Source organism: Acanthaster planci, linkage group LG01, assembly GCF_054643075.1.
Source record: "Acanthaster planci isolate LZ-2023a linkage group LG01, COTS_SCS, whole genome shotgun sequence".
Lineage (NCBI taxonomy): Eukaryota > Metazoa > Echinodermata > Asteroidea > Valvatida > Acanthasteridae > Acanthaster > Acanthaster planci.
Window position 1 is genome coordinate 25,163,809 of NC_141777.1, and position 14,683 is coordinate 25,178,491.

The window sequence follows — 14,683 nt, forward strand, 5'->3', positions numbered from 1 at the left end:
GAGGACTCTCTACAGATACTGCAGATACTCACAAGGGAACATCTTCACAACAATGTAACACCCGTTTTAGACAAGCGTTTTAGAGTTGCACCGAACCAAATTAAAAGCAAATTTTGAATCAAGGACGGCAAAAGTACGTAGTCTGGAACAATTAGGTGCGACCAGGCGAAAAAATTTGAAGAAGCTGAGAACGAGATCAGAGCGACTTGGTTTCAGACATCGCTCTTTTCATGAGCCGAACCCAATGCAAATTTATGTAGTAAGTTCGTCTGTCTGAAACCAAAATTGAATAGGGTCGACCCGAGTCACTCTTAATTCTATTTGGATCGGCGCGACTCTGGAATGCCTCTCTGAGACAGGTGTAGCATCATCTGCGTTTTTTTAGATTTTAAAGTATACCTCCGATTAGGTTATAAATCATGCAGGAACTTAGAAATGACATGTTGAAAAATTTCAAAACCGGAAACAGCTCTGTGATTGTTCGTCACAACTACACCTCCTTTTGTTTTTTTTTGGGGGGGGTCTTTTTTCCTTTTTTTCGGATGCAGCATTTTATCATGCATTGATGAGCTTATTGCAAATATCAAGAACTCTCCTGAATAGGCCGATTGCGCCAGCTAAATCACTCATTTTCGGTGGAAGTTGGTTGATGTGAGCTGTTAAGAAAATGTCTTGCGTTCTGTCAACTTGACCAGGGTCCACACTTTGAGAGTTGATGGATGTCCTTGGATTCAGCATGTCGGGGGAACAGTTAGGGTTACTTTATTTCACGCAGTAAAAGAAAGTCTGGCATTTTCATAAATTGGTTTCAAACAGACAAAGAAACACAACACACGTGCTTAAGTTTCGGTTAAATTGTTAATCACAACAGTCAATATAAACAAGGCACAAAATAGCTGGTTTCCTTGAGTCAAGACAGCAATGGGCAAGTTCGATTAAGGGCCACAGTTAACCACAGTTCTCTGATCGAACGCACGTTAGTCAACGATAGTTGGACTCACCAAGTCAATTATTCGCGACCAGCCTATTGCGATCAATCGCATCGTTGGTTACCATAAACCATCTTTAACAGCACAGTGCAGAGAGGACCCGTTATAAGAAATATGGCAGAAATTCAGTATGTCACTAGTATAAAACGACCATTTTCACTGTAATTTTTGCTATTTTGCTCTTCCTGCAGCCACCTTTTCTCCCCTTCAGCCTTATAGGCTTAACCTGACAACGGTTGACTAGGGTCATTCACAGCACACGCACTAGACACGCCACGAATTAACCACTAGTTAACCAGTGGCCCTTGATCGTATTCGCCCCATAAGCCTTCACCAGTAATGAAATTTCATATTGGCGCCTAGCCCATGTGCAAATGTCAGAAATTTCTTTAGAAACTGGTTGCTTGAGCTCTAGGAGCGTATTATTGCACTAAATGTGAACCAGTGCACTCATGCAGTGTTTTCCCACAGAAGGGAAGTTCTTGGTTAAAACTGTCATCCCTTCTTCCCGCTCAGAGTGGACAGGAATTTGGGATGCTTATGGATTAAGTATCGCCTTTAATTTTTTTTTTCATTTAATGTTTACACATTTTAAAAAATACTTTTAAGTTTTAATTTGTGATTTCTAACACTTCCAAAGTTTACAAGTTCTTAAAATTCATTTAAGTCTTTGCCCCTGAGCATTATTTACTGCACATAAAATTTGGCTTTATTGCTCAAGTACAATTTCAATGATGACCCGTTTTTATCTAAAATCGAAACTATTTCATCCAAATGCTCAAATATTCCTGAACTATCAGACAATTAGGGTCATTAGCAACTCAACAGGGAACAAAAGATGAACACCCTCATTTCTCTTGCCATTCCTCAGTACGTGGTGACCAGATCCTCTCCTGGAAACACCCCATAATGCAACTGACCATTCTGAACCGATGCCCAGATCATGCCCTCTGTGTTGAAGTAGTGTCCAATGTCCCCGTTTTTGCTCACAGCAATAGCGCCCCCTTGTGAATTCAGTCGGCCCTTCATGACGGTAAGAGCTTTTTCCAATGCGTCTTGTGGTGACAAACCTACAAAGTTTAAAAAAAATTAACTCTTTACAAAAAAAATAACTAAATAAAAGGAACCATTCAAAATGTAACAGTTTGAAAGCAGAAATTATTAAACAGGACAACACTGCCAACAGTGATTATTCCCAGAAAACACACAAAACCAAACATTGGAACAATAATTTGACTTTTGGCATAGCTTTTGAGCCGCTAGTTGACTTCTCCTTGACCAGTTTAAATTTGATAAATGACAGTGTTTGTTACCCTAGGCCCCCCCCAAAAAAAATAGGAACTCCTAGGGGCTAGGGATTTTCTGCTCTAATATCAACAACAGTGAGCCTATCTAGCAGACATCAAAATGAGATTCTCAATTAGTAAAGCTGATGTGCTCACTACATCCCCACTGGTCTCTGAGATACCCTAGGTGTCACTCAACAGAAGCAAAGGTGGCCCTGTGATGAAATCGTCACACATGTATTTGTTTAACTGGTAAGGGGGTGCTTAAGTGCCGCACCTCACATACCCTGCTCCATGTAGAACACCACGGTGCGAGCCAGTGTGACCTTCGCTATCGCTTCGCCGTGACCCGTGGTTGATGCCGCACCAACTGCATTGTCACAATATGCACCACTCCCTGCAAAAGAAATACAAAATAGGTTTTTGCATGGAACTGTTAACAAGTTAGATCTTTAATATCAAACGATGTTGGGGGTCCATCTGGTTTTTATGTGAAACTGCGACAGCTGGAGAATTCTGACCAGCATTGGCTGCCAAACAATGCTACCTATGTACTGTATGATATTCAGTTGAGAATCTCAGCATACAGATGGCAGATGGCTGGAACAATGGAAAAGATGCTGGCATCTTATGAGATCATTTTTCCTGAATTTATCAACAAAATCGCTCTTCGCAATGGCCACTATATGTATGAGTTGATTTTTCTTCACATGGTAGTATAGGGCTGACTTGACGGCATTGTTTTTTGAAGCTGACAAACCGTGTCTTCACAACCAATTACCATGTATGACTTAAGCGGCCATTTTCTGGCAATTTCAGCTATTTAAGATGCATGGATGGCTTGTACATAAGGGTCGGTCAATAAGCTTGGTATTTGAACGTTCAACAGTTTGGTGGCCCTGTTACACCTGACCCATGTAATTACATGTGGAAATGTCACTAAAATTTCTTTCCAACTATTTTTATTGTTTGGCAGGTAAACTGCAATTCCTAATCGCTATTGGAAATTAAAGAATGTGTTGTAACTTTGTCTCCAATTGTAAGTCAGATGGGACTGGCAAATGAAAAAAAAATGGACCACAAATTTATAGAATGACCTACAAAGCACTCAGCTCGCATCACTACGGCTTGAGTTTCTGTTTGCAGCCTGGGCCACATGTGACCAGCGTTGTTGGTATAATTCTCTCTCGGAATTTCTTACCCACAGTGAAAACCAACAATTTCACTTTCTGGCTGTGCTCCATGGTCAGATCTAGGTTATGGGGGGCACCTTTGCATGCCTTCAATTTGACCACATTGTAGCTGTGCCCTTCACACATGCATTCACTATGAACATCTAACAAAAACAGGCGCAGTGCAATAACAGTGGATGCTCTTTGTTAGTGCTCTGTGATGTTCGCAGTGATTTTTGACTGAGTTACCTTATCAGAGTGTGAACTTCAGTGACTGATGATGGTTTCCTTACCAATGAGGGGAGAGTCACCAACTCGTCCAATCATCTGAGCTGTGATGCCACCAGTAGAGGTGGCTGCAGCTACATTGCCATGGGCATCGACAGCAACAGCTCCTACGGTGTCGTGATCATCTATACCCAACTCCCTACAAACAGGAGATATACCAATCATGAACAAACCATACATAGGGAGGGGGATTCGAGCCCACAACCTCCACTCAATGAATTAGATATTGACCCTCCAATCAATCAAACATTCAAAGCATCCAGTCATACCAAATCATTACCAAAGAAGAAACAAACTACATATATGCATGTTTGAATGGTGGTCTTTGCCTCTCAGTTAAAGAAGAACCTGGGATCTGGAAATGTTTGGTTCTAATTGCTAATTATTCCATTGGCCCCATCAAAATCAAAATCGACAAAAAAGAAAAATATATGTATGTAGGGAAGGTACCTTTTTAGCCTTCTGGTTGGCCTTTAGCTTTGAAATACCCTTTTAGAGTGCAGTTGTAAAACCAAGTAAGAGAACATTTCCCGTCTTGTTTCATGGACTTTCTACTCCGAATGCTCGATTCAGATACTATTCGCACATCTCGCAAAGTCCTAATCACTAAGAAATTTTTGCATGTAAGATACAATAATCGGGTTCTAAGTTCCACACATGAGTTATGGATTATTCAGGAACCCAGTTCCGAATCACAACCATATTCACACACCATTATTGCGGGGGGTACCATGCTCAAATGCAGCTGACATGTTAAAACGCCTCTTGGACTAGTTGGGAGTAACTTACAAAATGTATGTGCTCCTCAAATCTGAGAGTGTGCATGACAGCAAAGTAATACAATTTACTCACACTGGGCCATCAACAGAAAGGCACCGAGTTTGGGTTAAGCCTGTTCGACATACATTTCTCTTCATATCATGATATCATGAAAAAATATCGCTATATCCAATATTATCCTGATGACGTCATTTTCCATTCATAAAATAAACACGACCGATCACCATGTCTCGATAGCCACACTAAAAAACCAAACACGATGTACAGGCCTTTGTATTTTCACTACATTTAGAATTCTAATATGTTGGTGGAAAGAAAATTTCAACATGGAAATTGTGAACATGGCATCGTATGGAAAAAAAGCCATTTCCCCGCTCACATTAGCGGTAAAGTTTGCTCAATAAGGCAACCCCCAAAACGGACAAAGCACATGCATGTTACTAGAGGAGCTACTGGTATTGATGCCCTCACCTCATTTCTAAGTCGCTAAGACGCATGCACTCTGTCCATTTTGGGGGAGGCTGAACAAACTTAACATGTAGGCCATTTTCCAATATTGGACTTCATCTCCGTTCAGGCTTGAACTGTTTTTTCACTACCCCTTACAAAAATGTCCCATGCAGATCCCATGGGCAGCCCATGGGACCCCATGTGTATGCCATGGGACTGGCAAAAAATAATGTTGGTTGAAGTGATCACCATGGGACATTTGGTGGATACCATGGGAACACCATGAGGCTTTTATGATCAGCATGGGAACACCATGGGGTTTTTATAATCAGCATGGGAACACCATGGGTTTTTTATGATCAGCATGGGAACACCATGGGGTTTTTATGATCAGCATGGGAACACCATGGGCCTTTTATGATCAGCATGGGAACACCATAGGGCTTTTTTACTCTACATGGGAATACAATGTGATTTGTATGCGGACACCATGGAAACCCCACACAAACACTATTCAAATTTTTGCAATCATCAAGAGAACACCAGTGTTGTAGAACTCGTACTCGGTACTCGTACTTGAGTACTACTCGAGTACTGTTTTCAGAGTACTCGTACTTGTACTCAGACGTCCAAGTACTCGTACTCGAACTACATTTCTTGTACTAGGGCTACAAAATACTCAGAACTCGACATCCAAAAATTGTACTTGAGCATCAAAGTACTCGTACTCAATTAACAGTACTCGATAAAAAAATCCTTTAAGTTACCCGGTAACTTACCACGGCCGTTAAAATAAGGTACAAAAATATCGACTCCAATGACCCGATATTCGATATGGTTCTGACAAAGAGAGGGCCGAACGTGGGACCATTAACGTATAGGACCCATTCACCGTCTGTGCGTGTACTTAACCAATCACGTACGCAAATTATATTGTGGTACTCCAGAATGGTCCCACGATTTACTTGGGCATTGGTAGTCTGGTTCCTGGACCCGAAAAATTCTAACGAACCCAGCATACAGAAAATCACAGGCATGTGAATAATTGAGTCTGGAAAATAGACTTCGCCACGCCGCGCACGTTGTGTCAATGCTGCAACGCACGTGTAGTGACCGTGACATTGCTAGCGAGATCACTTGTTCTTGTAGCCATGTCATCTGCATTCGGTGTTTCTTTTACCCAGTGGCAGGTCTTAGAGTCTCTAAATTAAGATAAAACTACTTTTGAATTAGAAGTACTTGTACTCGTACTTGAAAGTGCAAGTACTTGTACACGGAAACCAGTACTTGTACTCGGCTGGCAAAGTACTTGCCCTGTCTTTGTACTCGGCAGTCAAAGTACTCGGCAGTACTTGGTACTCGGAAAAAAGTACTTGACTACAACACTGGAGACCACTGGGATTTGCAGTGATATGGCATCTGCTCAGGTACACTTAGAGGCTTTGTTGTATTGTAAACCACATTAGCTGCTGCCATTGAAATCCAGCATTGGCGTGAACTACAGTACACAGTTTGGAATGGAATGTTGATTTGATGACTGCAACTATGCCCGTCACCATGAGATGCACAGGACACTCACCATGGGAGACATGGGTAAATCACCATGGGACGCAAGGAACAATTGACATGGAATAATCACGTGGAATGCAAGGGACAATCAACATGGGAAAATCACCATGGGATGCATGGGACAAATGGGGCAACCATCATGGGATGCATGGGAAAATCACTATAGGACACAAGGGTAAATCACCATGGTACGCATGGGTAAATCACTATGGGACACAAGGGTAAATCACCATTGGATGTGTGGGAAAATCACCATGGGATATGACAATTAAATCACCATTGGAATATTTTGGGAGATTATATGGGGTTCTTGAAATACGCATGGCAAAATCCCATGGGTAAAAATCCCATGCTACATGGTGGCCAATTTACCATGTAATCCCATGGCAAATTTTCTCATGGGACATTTTTGTAAGGGACCAGACTTTCAAGTTGTAAGCGCAATAGCAAGTTTGATAGTGGCACACATCATCAAGTAAGATGCAAAAGAGATAAACATTACAGTTCTTCAATTTAATTGAAACATTTCAGACCCACAATTGGGAATTGATTTTGGAGAGGAAGCCTAAGACAGAGATGAAGTTCAGTATTGGAAAATGGCACTCGGGTGCGATATGACGATCTTGAGTCCCAAGTAAGAGAGCTGACTTACATGTAGCTGGAGTTTACTGTGCAATACATTACACGTGCGTACAGTCTGTTGGTTTGGTTCTGCCCTCTAATACTTGTAAGACCCTTGCAGCTACTTGGGGCCAACAGTGACATTGTGGTTTGAGGTTTTCAGTGATTTGTGTGGCCTAAATGCAGTAATGCATGCAGGGCTCAACACGCGGTGCATTGACTTCCCTATGTGCATGTACAGTACTTCATTTGGAGCTTATCGTGATAATTTTCAGCATATCGATTTGCACAATATCCCGATATGTGTTTTTACGAACGATATGATATCCGATATCAACGTGATATCGAAATATCGCGAAATATTTCGAACAGGCTTAGTTATGTGGTGAAAACAATATACAGTAGGCTTGTAATAAACAGCATTCTTGCAACAAGATATTGAAGCAAACTCAAGAGTTCCTAGTTTCTTGAATTCTTTTGTTTTCCTGCATTGTTCCAGTCTTTTAAACAAGACTGGCTATAATGTGGCTAGTTTTGCCAAACTTGCCGTAAAGTTATTTCTCCTCATACATCTGTAAAATATGCTGTCTGGAGAATGAACCAAAGTGCTGGGAGTTCATAAAGTGTACAACATCATACAGGTTTCTTTTGAGGGAGCCGAGTACTAAGGATATGTTTGATTCAACAGACTTCTCACCTCACTCTACACACACGAAATGTCTCAGAGTTTTACAAAGCTTTACCTGTCTTTGTAAAGCTGTTTAACAGCTGACTGAAAGTTTGCGTGATTTTTCAGTGCTTTGCATCTGGGCTCTGTGATGAATTCCTCCGAAGGCAATTCTGCCAATCCCATCTCCCTGGCAAATTTATTCGCTCCTTCCCCCGCCAGTAAAATGTGCTCTGTCTGCCGAATAAACCAAGGGCATGAAGCATTCTGAACACTTAATACCAAATCAATATAGGAGGAAGAACACTTCATACATAGTAGGAAAGAAAGTAATCAGTATCTTTATTTATCCCATATTAGCACCAATACCCAAAGAAAACAACACCTGCAAATAAGTGCTAGGATTTTAGGACCATGAGTAACGCTTCTGAATTTTTTCTCCCCCCGACATCATGTTAAATATGCCCACAGCTGCATTCGGTTTTGAATTTGCCCCCTCTGACACCCAAATCTGGACATGCCACTGCTACAGAGATCTCATCACTGAGCTGTCAACCACGCTGCGATTGGCCAGTTCCAAATGTGACATAGCAGCTGCAGTTGTAAGAATGGACTTCCTTTCTGGAAGTTGACAGTAATGGCTATCTACTCTGATTAATCATTCATCAATACCTTGGAAAGTTTAGCTAATCCTATTGGTTGAGAGCCCACCAAGTAAGCAGTCTTTAGCAGGGCCCAATTTCACGGCACTGCTTAGCATGTGTTTTCCCGCTTACAGAGGCTCTGCATATTTCATGGAGACAGTAAGCACAGCCAAAAGCATGCTTACTTCAGAGGAAAGATTTGCTGAAACTCAGTGACATAAAAATAGAAATCTCTGTGCGCGCACAACTGTTTGCACAACAATGCCAATTACTGCCACGACAAAGTGCTATAATGTTAGCAAATTTTTCTGCTAAAGTCAGCACAACTTTTCTGCTAACTGTCAAACATCTCTGTGAAACTGGGCCCAGGTGATACAGCACCAACTGGCTTTGCACTATCACCATAAGAAGATTGTTAATGACTGCTAGAACCAAAATACAGCTAGAGGGGTGTTCAAAGAAACAGAGGTACAGTTGTTGAACAAAATCATGGGAAATTTGTAATTTTTGTTTTTTTTGTCTTTCTGACTCAAAAGGTTAGCACTATGTATGAATGGCAATAAATATAAGCTTGGCTGGTCTTAAACCAGCACTTACAATGGGCTATGGAGAGTAGACACGACTAATACAAAGCCGCAGTTGAGGACATCAGTAACCTTTCTCTTGAGCAGGGTTTAAGACTGGCAAAGCCTATTCCCTTAAATATTTGAGTAGACAAAGCTTGTGGTATTAAGCCACTTTTACAAAACTCCGAAAAGTACCTGAGGTGCATGTAGGCTTCGAACACTTTTAAATTCTAAGTTAGTTCGGCAACATCCTGAACAGTTTACTTTTTATAAATGTACTTTAAGGCAACACAATCAAAACCGGCTGTAAACTTGGGACGAGGCAATACCTTTTCCATGACCAACCTTGCAAGGCTTACTGGGTTCTTAATGTTGTGAACACAAATCACACCCCCAGTTTGTAGGTCCCGGCCCTCCATGATGATAGCATCCATTTCAACACTGCCCTCTACTGTCAGTACAGATCCTCTCCCTTAAAAATGACGTTAATAAATGGTGCAATATTAATAAAAGCCAAACCTAAGAAAAATTCCAGAAAGTGGAGGTAGGGGGAGAGGGGAAAATGCAAAAGAAAAAGAAAATAAGGGAAATTGGGATTCCTAAATCCCTTTGAGCTGCTTGCAAAGTTAACGTATGGTCATGGACAACAGTGGATGAACAATGACAGATGAATACCTTGGTTACTGTTCATTGGAATTCTGAATAGCTCATGACTTGACTTTCCACCCAAAGGCTTATTATTGACTTGTGAGGATTTGTGAGAACGTCAGTTGACTTGATCAAGAAAGACTTGTGGTGGACTATTTTACCGTGCTGCTTGGAACAAGAAAATCAATACATGCAACATTACACAGCACGGTCAAAATATCCAAACAAACTGAAAAAGACTGTAGTTTGGGATCAGGTAACACATACTGTATATATCAAGGTATGCCATGTATACAGTAAGAAGATAGAGGAGGGGGACTTCCTCCCAATAACCAAAACTGAGCACACCACAGTGAAAACAATCCTCCTGCCCCGCATTTGATGGATCTTTAAGGATCCATCGGCTGCTGCCAACACACACCTGCATTAAATAACGGGTTATCTTCCAAGGAGCACACAGCTGCCTCTACTGCATCGATAGCCGATGACGTCTGCCCAACAAGATGCCTATATCCCAACCGTGCTGCTTGCTGAATGCCTGACTTGAGCCCATCCACATCCACGTAGCCTGTATGGCTTAACGCCCCAGCACCACCATGGATCACAAGAGTTGGTGATGGCGCCATCATATTGGGATAAGATCACCTTCAAGAGAATGACATATCAACTTTACAAAACAGGACACATGAAAGTTGTTAGCAGCAATTCATCATGTAGCTCCTTCCTTTCATTTTCCATTTTTCTTATGGTTGTTGCCGTGGTTTATACGAGCCATCAGAAATTGCTACTATGCCCTAAAAAGTCAACATCAAAGAATTCACTTAGAAAACGTTTAGATTTTTCCAACCAGCTGTGCAAAATTTCTGGTAGAGGAAATACAATGTGTGTATTTCATTAAAGGAAATAAATGGCTCGGAGAGCAAACCAACTTTTATGGCTTTAGTATCTGGAACAAGCCTGTATCGCTGTGCATAGTACATGTAGGACTCATGTTTGAAGCGGAGCTATATAAAAACTAGAGCACTGACTTACATAAAAAATTATGCATGCTGGGCGTGCGCATCCATGTTTGTGTACAAACCTAATGGAAAACTCAAAATTGTACAGCTTATGCATAGCTACATGTAAAAACGATACGTCAACGAAGCAAATACGCAGATAACCTGAACGCGCCATCAGTAAGTGAGCGTTTCATTTTGCTCTATGGCAAAAAATGCAAACGCATGCGGGCATGTGATGCACATTAAGTTTGTCGTGACTATTTTTGGATCAGATTTTATTGGTACCCAATGCACGCACGTTAGCTGCTGCTCCACTTAACACTGACTGAATTAAGGGAGTGACTTGTTTTAACTTAGCTGAACTTACTCATAAAAAAGACAGCCATTGAAAGACATGCTAACAAAATGGGATAACCTTGCTCGAATGCTGGGAAACATGTTTTAAAATGATCAGCTAGTGTGGATGTAAATAAACCTGTGCCATTGCTCTGTATGTGTGCATCTTATTCAAAAGATGCACTGACGCTAGTCGCGTTTGTTGTGCTTGTCAGTGCTTGTGTATTGAATGTATTTACTAAAATACATTATTCCATATTCATTCTATCTGATTTTGAATGTTTTACAAGCACACAAATGGATTCAAAATGTCTTCGCCCAAGACAGTGTCAAAATTTCCTAGACGGTGAACATGGTGTCGCTGTGAACATCGGACAGACCTCGGCAACGAGCAACTCTGCCCACAACTCCACTCGCACACAGCACAGTATTGTTCTACCCACGGTCCTTTCTGACCGATAATGAGAACAGTACACTTGACAAATAAAAGTCAATCACAGTGTCTACGTTACTGAATTAACCTGGGGAAGAATTCCATATACGAAGTTCACTGTGGACTCAACGGGTACCATTCACTATGGGACGGACACGGCGCTGTTACTGTTACTTAGTGATAGTACATGTAGGCCTACAGTACTGCAGTACTAGTAGCAGCAACCAAAGATCGTATAGCGCCGCGCTAGCGGAAGCGACCCGCCCAGCTACCTACCTCACTACAATAGTCGTGGTTTTGGGTGAAGGCCTTTGTACTGAATGATAGAGGGCGCATCTCCCCACACACATTTTTTTCCGCACGTGTGTAATCTTCATCTGTTTCTCGGGAGCTTACCGAACTTTCCGGGGTACTCATCAGTCGCAATGTAACTTAGACATAAATATTCATATCAGCAGGTCGTAGAAAGAGGCCAGGGACTAACCTGTGGAGTTAACACTGCATAAAATAGGCTCCTTTTGGCGACACTAGGCCTACAGGTAAGGTATGCAGAGGCTAGAGGCCTTTCCTGAGCAAATGAATGGTGGCGAGATCATCATGTTAGTGGACAGAATGATCCACTAACAGCTGATGGATGGGAAGCAAATATCATCAGTGTCATTGCTTCAGTGCTGGCCCCAGAGCGCAAAAATACCAACATGGGCAAGGAAGACACGACATGCAGTTCAGTGCCCATTGACGAATTTGTGAAAACAATTCGACGTTCATTTGATCAATACGCAGTGCTAGAGGGAGTACAGTTCCTCTTGGACTCTCTGAAGGGCAGTCCAAGAGTTGAGGCCAATGCTTTGCTCAACAATTGAAAGACAGCAAGGAAGGTTCTTGCCTGCAGTATATGAAAGACTCGTTTGGGGAGAGACTGAACGGTGGTAAACTCAAGCGTGGCCTGCTTGACCGCTGACAGCAGCCGGGAGAAAGTGTGCGCGATTTTTCTGTTGCACTTCAACGCTAACAAAAATAGAAGACCTACCAAGATCCAGACCGCATGTTGAAAGAGCAATCTGTTGATGGCCTCAAGGGGAGGGGTTGCCGTAACCTCCTTAACCGCTGTCCAGCTATGACCTTCGTAGAGCCTAGAAACTGCGCAAAAAGAGAGCTGAGAGGGGCGACGGTGAAAAGTGGTTGCCGAGAAAATAGGCAGTGTCAGTTACGGTTGAGGATAGTTCCTTTACCCAGCTAGAAGAGAAGGTGGACAAGCAGCAGCGAGCGACTGAAGTCCTTGCCCTGAAGTCTACTCCACCACGGCCAGACATTGGCCCAATACAGAGTTACTTGAGTTGCCCACCCCAACTGGGGCAGTAAGTACCTATGCAAGGGGCATGACGTTATTGACCGCCGCAGGGCCCCCTACAATTTTACAGGGCAGGGGCATTTTGCCCACAATTGTTCCCTTCACCGTCAGAGACAGCCAGAGAAGCAGAACCAGCTCTACGTCTACCGCCACCGACCTCATGCCAAAAAAAAAAAAAAACCGGCAGGAAAACCAGTGCCCTTTGATGTCGGGAGCCAGTCAACTGGAGTGGAGCGGAATGGCTGCATTTCTGCTTGACAAAGCAGTTTCCAACTGTTACTCCGTCAGTGCTGTGTTCAGTTCAGCCCCTTATTTACTAGCCCCCTTGCCAACTCGCCCCATGACCGACTCCTCCCTTATCATCCTGCCCTAGCAAACTCGCCCCTTGACCCAGTCGCCCCCTACCTGGTTTCGACCATCTACATTTACAAAGTGATAATAGGCCTAAAAGTCCTAGCAGAAGGCGGGATATTGAAGAATTGACCTTATTGAGAAATATTCAATAAACTTGCGTTCAGTTGACTGACTGATTGTAAAGCACGCTAAGCTTACCGGAATTCATTGTCTGGTACACGTCATTCAATCGGCCTGCTTGTATTTAAATTGTTCTGAGCAAATGATTTTGTGTAAACCAATGGTCCAAACAGGCGGACTCTCCTCTAAGGGGGCGACTTGATTAGGAGGAGATTTTGCCAGGGGGTGAGTTGGCGAGAGGCGAGATTGTCAGGGGGCAAGTTGGCAAGGGGGTGAGTCATCAAGAGGCGAGTCGGCCAGGAGGCGAGTTGACCTGGCTTTTTTTAAGGCAGATTTGAGGGCACTTTTCATTGGAGCCAACTTAGCAGCAAGACTCATACTTATTAACACAGCAAGGAAAACACAAATGTTAGCCCATCAGGCATACTTGGAATGAATTTTGGGGAGAATGATGGAGTCAGCTGGTTGGAGACTCTGGTCAGGGTCACCTGAAACAGCTTCACCCTGCCAGACAAGGGCCAGCGTTGGAGAGAGCTTTCGCAGCAGCAGCAGAGAAGAGTCAACTTTATAGCAAACGATGGGATGATAAGCCGTGCATACTTACCAAAAGAGTGTGCTGTAGTGGTTCCTCGGGTTGAGACAGTGACACTTCAAGCAACTACCCGTCCAGGTCCTGATGGCATGAGCCACGAGGCAGTCTGGAACCAGACCAATCAAGCCTACCCTTCTCTCAACAACTTGGACAATTTTGGGTCTTTGTGTCAAACAGCATGTTTATAGTGGCTTTGACGAATAAGAATTTGTATCATGGAGAGTTAGTTGAATCAACACCCCTTGTGTCCAAATAGTGTTCAAGTTCTTCTCGTCAATGAAGGCATCCAACCTTGCAGGTGTGCAGAACAGCAACTTTCAGACGGAGATGAAGATGACGGCCCAGGAACATGAGAAGTTCGAGTAGCTGTTGTAAGCATGAGGTTTTTCTAGACATGACCAAGACATTGTTTTTTGTGACACATTGAAGCACACTATTGAGACAGGTGATGGCGCCCCAATTCGATAGCGATACAGATCACGACCTCATCACAGCACCAAGAAGTCTGAAGGCACAGAAGAACTCGTTAATGCAGGAAATCGTGAAAGTGTAAGCCCAGGGGCATTGCCGCTAGTGCTTGTGAGGAAGAAGAACCAGTTCATCCGTATGCATGAATTACAGAAGGTTCAACTCGGTCACGACCGAAACTTCCATACCTCTACCCCACATGGACGAGTTGCTGCAGGTTCTAGGGGAGCAAACTACATCAGTGTCCGCGATTTAATCTTTGGGTACTACCAGGTGGCAATGAACGAAAAGGATCCAAAGAACACCGCGTTTGTGATGCATCCGGACCATGGGAGTACACAATGATGC

At 42.9% G+C, this 14,683-nt stretch overlaps 1 protein-coding gene across 3 annotated transcripts; it reads right to left on the minus strand.

Annotated features, from left to right (window-relative positions):
• Window positions 1-839: 839 nt before the first annotated feature.
• On the minus strand, window positions 840-11,972 carry LOC110975190 (isoaspartyl peptidase/L-asparaginase-like). Of its 3 annotated transcripts, none has more exons than XM_022227424.2 (7): window positions 11,539-11,748; window positions 10,102-10,325; window positions 9,362-9,504; window positions 7,899-8,059; window positions 3,741-3,874; window positions 2,562-2,672; window positions 840-2,059 (listed from the first exon to the last, which is right to left on the minus strand). In XM_022227424.2, the coding sequence occupies exons 2-7, from the start codon at window positions 10,307-10,309 to the stop codon at window positions 1,857-1,859; spliced, it is 960 nt and encodes a 319-aa protein (XP_022083116.2). In that variant the 5' UTR covers window positions 10,310-10,325; window positions 11,539-11,748; the 3' UTR covers window positions 840-1,856. The 3 variants fall into 3 exon arrangements, with proteins under 3 accessions (XP_022083116.2, XP_086990555.1, XP_086990560.1); XM_087134429.1 differs by lacking the exon at window positions 11,539-11,748 and adding an exon at window positions 11,398-11,506; XM_087134434.1 differs by lacking the exon at window positions 7,899-8,059 and having other exon boundaries at window positions 9,378-9,504; window positions 11,539-11,972.
• Window positions 11,973-14,683: the final 2,711 nt, after the last annotated feature.

Coding starts and splice junctions, on each gene's coding strand:
- LOC110975190 (XM_022227424.2), bottom strand. CDS start 10,309: ATGATGGCGCCATCACCAACTCTTGTGATCCATGGTGGTGCTGGGGCG. Junction 8,060..9,361: donor CAAGGTTGGTCATGGAAAAG/GTATTGCCTCGT, acceptor TTTATTCGGCAG/ACAGAGCACATTTTACTGGC. Junction 2,673..3,740: donor TGGTGACTCTCCCCTCATTG/GTAAGGAAACCA, acceptor TTTCTTTTGCAG/GGAGTGGTGCATATTGTGAC.